This window comes from Plecotus auritus (genome assembly GCF_963455305.1).
Source record: "Plecotus auritus genome assembly, chromosome: 4".
NCBI lineage: Eukaryota > Metazoa > Chordata > Mammalia > Chiroptera > Vespertilionidae > Plecotus > Plecotus auritus.
In genome coordinates, this window is record NC_137775.1 from 9,632,623 (window position 1) to 9,646,367 (window position 13,745).

The window sequence follows — 13,745 nt, forward strand, 5'->3', positions numbered from 1 at the left end:
TGTACCTTGGTTGCGGGCACATCCCCAGTGGGAGATGTGCAGGAGGCAGCTGATGGATGTTTCTCTCTCATCCATGTTTCTAGCTCTCTATCCCTCTCCCTTCCTCTCTATAAAATATCAATAAAATATATTAAAAAAAAAAAAAAAGAAAAAAAAAAAAGAAAATGAATAGTCATGTAGGCTTGAAGTTACTGGACACATTGGTTGTGTCCAGGTTTCATCCGCTCACTACCTGGAGTCCTCGAACTGTGTCCATTTCCTTTCTTGTAGAGATTTAACTCTAGTTCTGACTGTTGGTTGGGATTTCAGAGTAAGTCTGTGTAACTATACAAAACTGTACATGACACTGTTCATTTTGGGGTCGGGGCCCCTTTAATTGGAACCTTTTAATAAGATTCCAATTAAAGGGGCCCTGACCCCAAAAGGTTAAGAATCACTGACAGATTTTTGCACATTCACACATATCCCAGATACATTCCAAACTCCCACGATGCTCTGCGCAGTGTCACAAAGGGATGGCTTAGTAGTTAAAAAGTTAAATGTGTGAGGAATATCACAAAACAAAAGGGAAAAGCAAGCGAAACTGAATTAATTAAAGCAAGTAAAAATTAGAGAGAAAATCCATAGCATTTCATTAGGTTGCATTTTATTTAGATAAATGAAAATTTGCCCCCAAACAGAACTAGGAATCAAATATTGTCTTCGGTTAAAGAAAACTGCTAGGCTTGAAGTTTACACTGAAAGCTAAAATTTTCAGCCCTTAACTATCTGTAGCTCCAAACAGCAAAGGAAATTTCTGGAACAAAGTATACATGTACAGAGAGAGACAAGTTGTGTGAACCATTAAGAAAATAACCTTTAGGGGCACATTTTATAGTCTTCAATTACAAGAAGTGGAGAGAGATTACAAGTCTTGCATTGCTTTCTGTTGTACATGGTTCCATAGTAATGCCAAAAATAGCAAAATTTAGGCACTTGCTCCAATTTCTGCAGTTTACACGGTTTACGATGAACTTCATAAAGTAACGGCAGGTTTAGAATTATAACACAGAACTGTATTTCACACTTTTGTTAATAGCATTGCTCGTTATAGTAAAACAATGTTGCTTAACAGACAGAGGTACAGAGCTTGTAGAGAAGTAATCCAGGGCCGGTCCAGATGTTAGTAGGAGAAGCAGAGTCATGAAGAAGACCAGTTGTGATGACCTGCTTGGCCACATGTCAGTACAAATGGGATGAAGTGGCGGGATGGAATTTAAACCAAAAAAAAAAAAAAAGGAAATCTGTTTACCACTAACGACATACATCTTTAATCTGCTCAAAATAGCAGTTTCTTCCTGCCAGAGAGAGGAAGTTGTCAATAGTGAAGCTATCATTGAACTCCTTCCAAATTGATGTCATCTCCAATACTTTTTGGTTGATCTTCAAAAACTGACACTAGCTCCTGGCCGGTGTGGCTCAGTGGTTGAGCGTCAACCTATAAACCAGGTCATGGTTCTATTCTCTCAGGGTATATGCCCAGGTTGTGGGCTCGATCCCCAGTAGGGGGCGTGCAGGAGGCAGCTGATCAATGATTCTCTAATCAGTGATGTTTCTAAATTTGACACTAGCACTTTTTTTAAAAAGTCCCAAGTTGGCCAGAGAAGCTATTTAGATCAGTGGTCGCCAACCTTTTGGACCGCGGACCGCCGGTTGGCGACCATTGATTTAGATCACAGGTTTCTTTTTTTTAATTTGGAAATTTTTAAAGTTTAACAATTAAGCACAGGTGGCTATTACACGTGAGAGTAATTCCTAAAAGGCTAGTAGTCAGTGCTTTCCAGCTACAAGGCCATACACTAGAACCCATGTTTTATTGTAGTCAGGCGTGTTGGTATCAGAGCAACTACTCTTCAGTTCTAACAGCAAATGTTCTTTCTGCTAAAAGGCTATTCTAGTCTTTCTAGAATGTTATCCTTTAAAATCAATTGGCCATTAAAATTAAGTTCTCAAACTGGGAGTACCGAGTTTGAGTAAAATTTTAAAAGTGTATATGCCAGGCCAGTTTACCTGCGGAACAGTGAAATTTTTGGGCAGATAACTGACTATTCTTTGTGTGGCAACTGTTCGATGGAATCCTTTATATATTAGCAAGAATCAGAAATCATTTTTAACATTTAAAAAAATTCCAAGATCACCTGTTAGGCAAGGCAATTTTACTATGAAGCCTTCTTAAAATTTCTTTCTAGAAACATTCATCATGAACAAAAATTAATGCAGAAAATTGACCTTTTCAGGAAGATACCACCAGATGGTAGCATTGTATCAGTACCGTCCTTCTGAGAAGCTCCTGGTTTATTTTGGCAGATACCTATCTGCTATGACTTCCTCTGAACATGAACTCAAACCGGTATAAAGTGGTCACATCATATAGCAACTACATTAGAACGTTCTAGCTCAGTGTTCGGCAAACTCATTAGTCAACAGAGCCAAATATCAACAGTACAACGACTGAAATTTCTTTTGAGAGCCAAATGTTTTAAACTTAAACTTCTTCTAACACCACTTCTTCAAAATAGACTCGCGAGCCGCAGTTTGCCGACCACTGTTCTACCTTATTCTGCTTGTAGAAGGCAGGAAACATAGGTCTCAGCCTTCCTAGTATCTAATAAAACCAGCAAATCTAAGTGAAGCAAATCTTTTATTTAAATCAGTTGTCAAATCACAGTTTATCCAAATGAACATAATGCAACATTGTTCTAAATGAGTGGGCACAAATATGGCACAGACACAATCCAGCCTCTATCCAAATGCCACTGTAAAGAACCTGACTTGCTTCATGCTCTGTGGAAACGTGGTCCAGCATATAAGAGTAGAATCCAAAACTTAAAAAAGAGTCAATCCTTTTCTTGAGAGTATGAAAAGCTATTTCACTACTTTGCCGCAGGATTAAGCCCACATCTGTCCACACCACCATAACAATTAGGAGAAAGGCTGGAAGTTAACCCACTACTGAAAAAAAAAAAAACAAAAAACTCCCACCCTCCACTGGGCTAGAAAGAAAAACTTGACAGTAACCACAGAACATTCTATATGCTTCCGCCCAAAGGATGCTGTTCGTTTTTAGCACACAGCGCGTAATAGGAAAGTGACCGACTTCAGAGGAATACTGAACCCCGGCCTAGTCCCTAGGGAATTTTAAAGTGAGAATGTAGCTTCTGCTCAGGAATGTTATTCTAGGAAGCTGTTTTCACAGGTCCTATGGAGGCTCAGAGCTGCCGAGGCGACACTACGGCCCCTGCCCCATCACAGACTGGGATACATCAGAAACGTACTCTACCGCACATCTCCTTGAACAGGAAGAAAACATATACAATAGATACAGGAGGAGGATTACTTAACACATACATATAAATACATAATGATACTCCAGTTTGAGAAGCGGAACTAGGTATGGCCAACTCCAGTTCCAGGGGCAGAATTCAGGACCTCGGATGAGACACACGATATGGCATCAAGGGGATGCGACAGGCGGTCTTGGGGAGGAACTGGTTCTAGCTCCCGATGCGGCCTCAGGATTGTCGGGGTTCTCTGGAAATGAGATCGGTTGGCGGGCCTGTTCTTCGGATCTCAAAGTTCTGAAATCTTGGTCTTGGGTGTCATCAGCAGCATTCATTTTCTTCTACCACTTATCTTCACATTCTGGTCTTGCAAAGACACTTGCGTAACTAGAGGAGAAAGAAAGATTCGAAAGTAAATCCAATCTCCTTTTCCTCTCTCCTCCTTTATAGTAAAACCACAGAAGAGCTGTTGTGACGGTGAGCTGCAGTCAGTGGCCACCCCAATACCATCGTTTAATTCTCTAAGAAAGTAAAAGGTGCTCTTCGACTTCAAAGCCAATGTCTGCGGTTCCCTCACATGTCACATGCGCTGGAACCTTTTAGAAAGTGTTCGTTAGCCCAGCCGGCGTGGCTCAGTGGTTGAGCATCTACCTATAAACCAGGAGTTTGAGGCTGGTTCCTGGTCAGGGCACATGGGTTGTGGGCTGAATCCCCTTTGGGGGACTTGCAAGAAGCAGCCAAACAATGATTATCTCTCATCATTGACATTTGTTTCTCTCCCTCTCCCTTCCTCTCTGAAATCAATAAAAATATATATTTAAAAAGTGTTTGTGACTAATGCTGGAAAAAAATTCATTTTTCCTCTAAAGAGCTATAAAATAAATTTCAAGCAGTATAATATAAACCTACTTTGAGATTCTAGTTATAAAAAAATTCAACAGACTAGTTGGTATGGGGCTGAGTGAGCACAACGTATTTCTTAGATCTCTGGCCAAACGGGCACATGCGGGCCTTTGTTTTCTTTGAAAGCAGTCGCATTGGGGATGAAATGAAATCATTATTTTCATGACACCAATATGACTGAATGGCATTTCAGTGAGAGAAAAAAGAAACTAACCCAGATCTTCCAGTGGTCGGCAAACTCATTAGTCAACAGAGCCAAATATCAACAGCACAACGATTGAAATTTCTTTTGAGAGCCAAATTTTTTAAACTTAAACTTCTTCTAACGCCACTTCTTCAAAATAGACTCGCCCAGGCCGTGGTATTTTGTGGAAGAGCCACACTCAAGGGGCCAAAGAGCAGCATGTGGCTCGCGAGCCGCAGTTTGCCGACCACTGTCCTAGTCTGTTTGATGGGCATTTCCCAAAGGCAGGTTCTGCCTAAAATCATACTGGTTTGAACTCCTGCTTCCCCTGTAACACATTTGCCATCAAATGGCACGAAAGAGGAGACAATCGTTTCCGAAGAGAAAGAAGCTAGCTTACGTGACGTTTTAGGACTCTGCAAGCTCTGGTGTTGCCGGCTGCCTCTCTTGTTCCTGCGTCTCCTCCTGTGTTTGCGTTTTGATCTCTTTTTCTGGCGCACTCTGCCCTTTTCCTTCCTGAAAGCCCACCTCCTTCTCTTTTAGTTTTGGTCCATTTGCATCCAGGGACTCTTTGGTTAGGTCTCCCGAGGCCTCAGGGTCTACCAGGGCTGAGATTTGGTTCTCAGGGTAATCAACAGCATCACGTTTTTCATCTTCTTGGGGTTCATTCTCTGTTCTTTCTCCTAAGCCGGCCCGATCACCAAATTCTGGCACAGACTTGGTTCCGGTTGCTTCTCTCTTTTCCTGGGTTGGGAGAATGAGCTCTTGAAGCTGCTGGGCATTCACACGGGAGCCTTTGACCTCAACCGCCGTGGCCTCCTCTGCAGCTGCATTCGCGTCTTTGGAAATATCTGAGGGCGTTTGTCCCGCAGTGGTCAGTGCGGACTCCTCTTGGGCTGCTTCAGCCTCTGCCGAGCCCTGAAGTTGCCTTTCTTCTTTTTCAGTTTTCTGTTCAACTTCCTGACGGTCAGCCTGGGTCAGCTGGGCCGGCGTCTGGCAGTCGGTGGCTGTGTCTTCGGTACTCACTAACTGGTCAACGGCTGTCTGAATGACGTTCTGCACAAGTTTATGGCTCTCAGTCTTAAGGTGCACCATGTCCTTTTCGGCCTTTAAACCTTCCTCTCTCGTTTCACTCACTCTGACTTCCTGACCGCCAACCTGCTCGCAGTCTTCTTCGGACTGCCCTTCCTGGGAGGTGGTTTTCTCTCCTTCCAGGTCAGCACTGAGGCCTTTCGCAGGGGTGGCGGGTGCGGTGACGGGGGCCCATTCTGCCTGAGACTCAGTGCCTGTGGGCGCTGCACCTGCCCCTGGCTGACCAATAACGCCTTCTCTGTCAGAGGCCTTTGCTTCCGGTTCCAAACGTGCATCTGCAGACTCCCAAGGCCCAGCTGCGTCTAAAAGCTTGACGGTTTCTCCTAAGACCTTCTCCTCCACAGCCGCAGCTGCTAGAGGTAATGAAGCCTCCGAGCTTTGAACTTGAATGTCTGTGCAGAGCACTTCCTCCTGAACTAGCCAAGGAGAACTTTCTTCAAAACGGGTAACTTCCTTCTCGCCGTCTATGACGGTCACGTGAACTGTCTGGACCAGCTGCTTGCTGAGCACTTCCGCTGGTTTGGGCTCAAGTTTCTCTTCACTCCCTTCGGCTGCCTTGGCTTCCATTTCCTCCCTTTCCCCTTGCCCTACCGTCTCTCTCTCCCCTGGGGCCGCAAGAGCCTGAGCAGGACTCTGGAATCCAGTCTTTTCGTTCTTTTGACCATCAGCTTCTTCAGGAACTTCCTCTTTAAGGGCAACTTCAGTGGTCTTTTCCTGACTAGCTGTTATTTCTGTGTCTGCAGACACTTCCAGTCCTTCAACAAAGGGTACGTCTTTGGTTTCCTCATCAGCAAACTGGCCAGCCTCTTGAGTCACCTCAGCCTTTGAAAGAATGGGTACAGTCTCCACTGATACCTCTGTATCCATATGTCCTGGACCCTCTTCAGTTTCTGAGTGTTCTTTCTTTTCTTCCTGGGATTGAAGCCCAGAGGGTGCTGGGGGCGTCTCGTTCAGCGCAGGAGCTGCCTGGGCCTCCCCGACCTGCCATTTCGGACCGGATGCACCTTCACCCTCTGCGTGGACTTCCGTGACCTTGTCTTGCTGTGTGGCCTGGAGAGCTTCACCGTCGGCCACGGGGGTGCTTTCACTGGTCTCGCTGTCTGTGAGGGTTTCGGCCGAGTCAGGGCCAACAGGCTGTTCCGGGACGATCTCCGATTTTACCCCAACCAAGGTTGCGGCTTGGCAGGGGGTTATGAGCTCGCTGGACGTGACACTCGCGGGGACTTGCGGGACTCCTGCAGCGTGTTCTGGGGCGGCCTGTCCGGAGACCTTCCCTTGTGTCAGATTCTCAGTGTTCGTTTCTCCTGCGTGTCCCTGCAACACCATGTCCACCTCTTCCTGCGGCTCCGCCACGGGAGGATCCTCTTCGGTCTCTGCCACCTCTGGCAGCTGGGGTTCCACTTGCCGCGTGGTCTGAATCGTGGCTCCCGGGCCCCTGACATCAAGCTGTGACGCTTCTCTCACCCTTTCTGCCACCGCCTGCAGGACCTCCTGGGTCCGCCTCTCCTGGCCCTCCACGTCGGGCTCGCCGCCCTCCGCCTCCTGAACTGGCGTGGCCTCCTCGGTGGTGTCTGGAGACTCACTTAGCTGGGAGACGGCCGAAACCATGTCGGTGGTCTCCTCGGCACCGGACGCTTCGGTGGCCTCTTCAGCACCAGACGCCTCCGGGGGTTCCGCAGCGGTCACGGCCTCGGAAGTCAGTTCCACCTCACTGGCCATGGTGTCCTCACCGGCCATGGTGTCCTCACCGGCATCTCGGCTCTCAGGCAGGGCTTGGGTGACGACGGGGGTCTCCTCCGCCCTGACCTCTCTTACCAACACCCCTGCAGTGGGTGGTCCGGCTTCCTCTTCTGCTTGGTCCAGAGGCCCTGTCGCCGAAGCAGAGATCCAAGAAGGCGACCTTTCTTCAATATCGGTAACAGCCCTCGCCCCATCGACGACAGCCACAGTCACGGTATGCACCAGACTCTTGCTGAGCTCCTCCGACACAGAAACCGCCCCCTTTCGCTCAGCCTCCTCCTCCCGTTTCCGGGCCTCCTGCGCTTCCATTTTCTCCCTTTCCACCGCATCGTACTCGGACAGGGGGACCACGGCCGGGACGTCGGAATCATCTTCGTGGACTTCTGTCGGCCCCGCATCTTCAGCGGCGGCTTGATCTTGTTTCCCATCCGGCCTTTTCTTCCTCCGTCCAGGAATGAATTTCTTAATCGAAACCCAAGATTCTTCTTTCCCGGGCTCCACCTCTGCCGCTGCATGTTCTACACCAGCCCCCGCTCCAGGGTCTTCCGTTTTCTCCTCCAGTTTGGACTTGGATTTTTTTCTTGGGGTGACCAATCGCTTAAAGGACTCCCAGGTGGAGACGCCCTCCCCTTCAGAGGGGCTTCCCGCTGGCTCCGGTGAGGAGCTTCCCTGCCCTGGGTCGTGCTCTTGGGAACCGGGGGGGACAGCATCTGGTCCTGCTTCTCTGTCCTTTCCTGCGTCGTCCGGTTTTTGGCCTTCTCCTGCCGTCGGTTTGGGTCCCTCTTCCTCGTCGGAAGAGGATGCTTTCCTTGCTCTTTTCTTGGACGATCCCACGCAAATCAAAGCTTCCCAAGACACTGAAGTGTCAACCTTGCGCTTCGGCTCTTCCGGCTTCGGCTCTTCCCCGTGTCCTTTTCCTTCCTCTTGCACCTCCGAGGCCGCGCTCTCCGTGGAAGACAGCGTGGCGCTCTTCACCTTCTCCAGCTCCTCTTCCTTGTCACTTTCGGAAAGCCTTCGAACACGTTTCTTGGGCGTCACCATCTTTTTGAAAGATGCCCAGGGAGTCACACCTTCTCTCTTTTTCTCTCCGTCGGAAGTAGCTCCCTCTTCAACGTCCCCCTCCTGGTGTGCGTCCGCGATCCCTTTCTCCAGACACGTAATCTCCTCGGGCTCCTCCGGGGAGGAAGCAGAGCTCTCGCCCTTTTGCTCATCTGGGCTGTCTGGAGAATCTGCCTGGGCTGCGTGCTGTTCCCCTGACTCTTCATCGCCTCCTCTCTTCGCTTTCTGCTTCTTTCCAGAAAGCTTTTTTAAGCCAGTGCTTGTAAAAAGTTTCTTCAGGGGGCTTCCTTGCACCTTAACTCTCTCCTGTGATGCCAGCATCTCCACCTCGCTCACGATGCCTTCCGGTTGGGCGGACAGCGCTTTCTCATCAGGACTTGGTTCGGGTGGCTGGGTGTGGTCCCCTCCAGGAGCACACCCTGGGGGTTCAGCTTCCTGAGGCTCAGCATTGGTGTCAGCCAACTTTTCAGCCGGCGGCGGCTCTTCTGTTTCTTCCACCTCAGCTTTCCGCTCCTCCGCGCTCTCTGCCGTGCTCACGTGGACTTCTGCAACAATCTCTACTTTGTCATCAAATATTTCTGTTGCTAAAGGGGCGGATCTCTCTTCAGGAGATGCCTGCCCTTGACCTTCCGAGGGCAGCTCCACCTTTTCATATTCAGCCGATAGTCTGGCATCGTGGACACTGTCCGTGGCCTCCTGTGGCTGGGGTTGTTCCGCAGCAGCCAGTTTCTCAGCGGTGTCTTCTGTCTTCTCCTTTTCTTCTGCGTCTCCTCTTTCCGGCTCTGGTTCCTTTTTCTTCTCCGAAGCTTCCAGCTCATCCTCCCTGGGCTTCCTGAAACTGGTCTTTTTTCGCCAGCCGGCCCAGCCTTGAGTGAAGAACTTTTTGAAGGGGGACGCCGTTTCGCTGGCCACTGGACTAGTTGGAGAGTCTGGAGATTTGGTTGGTTCTTTTTCTTGTTTTTCTTCTCCATCTTTGCCTTCCTCGGCTGCTTGACCAGGCTCGGCTTGAAGAGAAATGTCCGTGCTGCTCTGCTCGGGCTTCAGAGCCTCCTCGGGTTTCTCTGTAGATTGTTTCAGTTCACTTTCTTTGGGTGTTGCTTCTCCAGCCTCCCGGCTGGGCTCTTGGTGGTCGCCAGCCCCATCTGATTCTCCCGTTCCTTCGCCTTCCTCTTTTCTGACAGTGAGTAGCTGGACCGTGTCGGACTTCTCGCTCTTATCCTTCTTCACAGTGAATTTGAAGCCAACAAACTTAAACACCTTCTTAAATCCAACGTCGTTGGTCTGGGACTCAGCAGGCTGTGTTAGCTCTTCTAAATTGCTTTCCGAAGAAGGAATCTGCTCAATTATTTCGGGCATTTCCTCCTGCCCATCCTTTGTGATGTCCTGAACAACCGGTGAGTTGGCAGCCATCTCTTTATCTGAACCTCTTTCATTCACATCTTCAGCTTCTCTCTGTCCAACTGTTAACAGAAAAAAGAGAGGGGGGGGGAGAAGAAGGGATAAAATATTACAATTCAAGAAAACTAAAACATCTTGAAAACACAACCAGGTAACACTTTCTTTAATGTCAGGCAACTCCAGGATAGATAAGGGTCTTATCTAGTATTTGTGAATCTCAATAGATTAAGGCAGTGTCTACTTCTTTCAAATGACCTTAAAAAATTCAGGTTTAAAGGTACTATTCTGCTCTTTCTGTGAAGAGAAAGTTAACAATCTCAACTATCCAAGAATGAATAGCCACAGCGGGTCAACCAGACAGTGTACATTCTGTAGCAATGCAAAACGGAATCACATATCACACCCATGATCTAGAATCCATCAAGTTTTAGACAGAACTTCTTCCACTTTATAGGAAACACGGGGTTAAAGAAATAAGCGAATAACAATACAAATAAGTAACTATTCAAATCGGAAGGAGGGGCATTCTATGTGATCACTAGTCTGGTCTCCAACAAGTCCCCAAAAGGCACTGGAGCTCCATGGGGAGTTCAGGTTGGGTCAGGGAAAGTATGAAGAATATTTTTCAGCACAGCAGAAAAGAGGAACTCAAGAGCTGAGGGAGGCATATCAAAAGGACAAGGGCCAGCTTCAAGGGGCTCCTTTTGGCCAAACTTTGAAGCATAAAAAAGAATAGTAACACTGATTACAATGCATTCAATAAAATAAAAAAATCCATGCATCGAGAGTGATACTAAAGCCCTGGCTGGTTTTGTCAGTGGTTAGAGCGTCGGCCCCGTACTGAAGGATTTCAGGTTTGATTCTCGGTCAAGGGCACATACCTGGGTTGCAGGTTTGACCCCTGGCCCCGATCAGGGCTCGTGCGAGAGGCAACCAACCGATGTATGTCTCTCTCACATCGATGTTTCTCTCTCTCTCTCCCTCCCTTCCACTCTCTAAAAATCAATGGAAAAAATATTCTCAAATGAGGATAAAAAAAAAGAGAGAGTGATACTAAAAACATAAATGGGAGCAGGGAGTACTTCCTTATGAAAAAAATGCCAATCAATAAATTTAGATACAACTTCCATTTTGATCCCTTAATAGCCATTCTACTGCATCAAGAATTAAAGATCTCTTTAAGTGCATTTCCATGTTATGCACTACTTCTTACAAATTCCCCAATTAACATACTCACGAACACTTCTTATGCAACACAGGAGGTGTGACCTTTTTTAAAAAGGTGGATGATATAATTGGAAATCAACCAGAGGAAAAATGTCAAGCCCCTCCCCCCCGCACCCAATAAACTCTATTCTAGTACCATTTTACTAGTAATAAACACAAACATAAATTTCCTGCCAGTAAGCATGAGGGAAAAACAAACCAATTCACTAACTTTTCTAGAATTCAATAGAAAATGCAGGGGTACTTTGCTCACATAGTGGGAAAGCAGGTGTTAATCACACCATCCTTCCCACTCCTTTTCCTTCCGGTGCTCCTAAATCTGCATTTCAATCTGCAACGCTTTTTAAATTCTGGGAGGATGGGGGTATTTACAGTCAAAACTAGGGAAACAAAGATGAACAGCTGCCAAGCGGCGAACAGAACAGTTACTGGCAGTGCTTACAGCTCAGCAAGATCAGATGTTTTCTTTATAGAGGGGATATATGGCTATATTAAAAAATGTATGTAGGATTACAACATTTTTAAAATCCTGTCAACTGGTCTGTAGTCTCTGTTGACCTAAGTAATCCTAGGAGCTACCCTTGTCAGAACATCTTCCAGACGGGCCCCTGCGGGCGCAGATGGCGCCTTGGTGCTTTGTGCAACTCAGCCCTGATTTCAGCTCCACTAGCCTCCTGCACCCCGCGGACCTGTGCGGAGCCTACGGAGACGCCCTGCTTCCTCAAGCTTTGATCACATCAGGAAGCTGTCACACATCTTTCTTTTAATTTCTTTATTGATTAAGGTATTACATATGTGTCCTTATTCCCCCATTACCCCCCCCCATTCATGCCCTCACACCCCTGTTGTCTGTGTCCATTGATTAGGCTTACATGCATGCATACAAGTCCTTTGGTTGATCTCTCCCCCTTACCCCACCCTCCCCTACCTTCCCTGGCCTGGCCCTCTAAACCACCAAGCCCGGCGGCCAAGGCTTAAAACTAGGTTCTAACATAAAAGCCAACTAGGATCGCACACGTGCGCATTACCCATAGGTATCCTGCCCCAAACCACGTGCGATCATGCGGCTGCCCACGGAGCCAGAACCCGCACTGAAACCCAGATCCCGCTCTCGGTCTCACTTCCTATTAGCTGGCCGCACTCACCTCACGCTGCTCGCCAATAGCAATGCCTGCGCCATCCTGTCCCGCACCCCCATTTTGGTCACCTCCTGGCTCCCTACTGAGAGCATCTCTCGATGTTTTTGAGATGTAGCATTTTCTACCTCTGCTCCCGCCACTAACGGAGAGTCAGTGGGCCTCAAAGCTGTCCCGCCCGCCCGGTCCCCGGGGTGACCCTCCGATGGGGGGCGCACTACTCACAGCAGAGGTAACTCCACCAGGGCATGGTGCCCGCTGCCGCCACCGCCGCCCGGCAGGGGCTGCTCTACAGGGGCCCGGGAGGCCCAACCTTCCCCTCCCGGTTGCCCCATCGCGGGGTGGAGACTGTTGGCCACCAGGGGCTGCGCTGCTGACGACAGCGCCCCCTGGGGGCCACCAAGCGCGTCACAGAGGGAAACCTGCAGGTGGTCCTGCGTATCATCACCCCAGGGGAGGTCCCCCTTCAAACCCACGCACACTGGAGGCTGATGCCACTGGCTGATGCCACTGGCTGATGCCACTGGCTACTACATTAGGCAGAGCGCTAACGGAGCACGTGCCCAAACCCCCTGCTCTCAGAACTGTAAGGGCACATCAGCAGGAGACTCCAAAACCCGGCATGGCATGAACCGAAGCACGCCTTGGCTAGGTCGTAAGAGCTTTACTTTCTTGAGTATTTAGCACAATGACTGCGACCTCGGGCGCGTTCCCATGACAGTTATCATGAATAGTCATAAATTAAGTCTGTGTTTTTAAGTGGTCAGGTGACTTGGCCACTGTCAAATGGTAGGTGCGTGGCATCCCTGGTGGGCCAAAGGCTGGCAGAGGAGCACAACACAAATTTTACCCTTTTAAAAGAAAAACACAAACGAATTCCGCGTTTTTCAAAGTGGTAAAATTCTTATGTTTCATAAATCATTATAACTTTTTATCATTTCTAAATGCCACTTATGACAAGAAGAAGTATTTACACGTGTCAACTCCCACACTTAGATGGGAAAATTGCTATATGTCGAATGTGGCTAGCAATTTAAATTTCATTTCAGTGTAAAAAGCTGTTATTTTTTTTTCATGGTTACTCTCATGCTTTAAAAAAAAAAGAAAAAAGGAAGGAAGAAAGAAAGTACGCATATCCTACCCACCCACTCTCAGATTCTGAAGAGTACCTGACGGCCATTTTTTGCAGCCATCACAAAAAGACTGGACAAGCAAGTATGATGGGTACTAAATGGGGGTCAGAGGGAAGCAGGGACTGGATATTTACATGCTTACTAGTAGAAAGGGTAGGTAAAACCTGGTTATACAGGGGAGAAAAAAGGCAAAAGACTTTGCCGTAACTGGTTTGGCTCAGTGGATAGAGTGTCAGCCTGTGGACTGAAGGGTCCCAGGTTCGATTCCGGTCAAGAGCATGTACCTTGGTTGCAGGCACATGCCCAGTAGGGGGTGTGCAGGAGGCAGCTGATCGATGTTTCTCTCTCATCAATGTTTCTAACTCTCTATCCCTCTCCCTTCCTCTCTGTAAAAAATCAATAAAATATATTGCCAAAACCGGTTTGGCTCAGTGGATAGAGCGTCGGCCTGCGGACTGAAGGGTCCCGGGTTTGATTCCGGTCAAGGGCATGTACCTTGGTTGCGGGCACATCCCCAGTGGGAGGTGTGCAGGAGACAGCTGATCGATGTTTC

General features: G+C 48.1%; 1 protein-coding gene across 2 annotated transcripts in view; it reads right to left on the bottom strand.

The window, feature by feature from the left end:
• Positions 1–629: 629 nt before the first annotated feature.
• The window catches only part of AKAP12 (A-kinase anchoring protein 12), an 80,844-nt gene continuing 67,728 nt past the window's right edge, over positions 630–13,745 (bottom strand). For both annotated transcript variants that reach the window (XM_080666772.1, XM_080666773.1), the window contains 2 exons: positions 4,808–9,758; positions 630–3,707 (listed from right to left, as the gene is read on the bottom strand). In XM_080666772.1, coding sequence (XP_080522898.1) covers positions 4,816–9,758 — 4,943 coding nt within the window. In that variant the 3' untranslated portion in view covers positions 630–3,707; positions 4,808–4,815. The remainder of the gene's footprint in view (positions 3,708–4,807; positions 9,759–13,745) is intronic.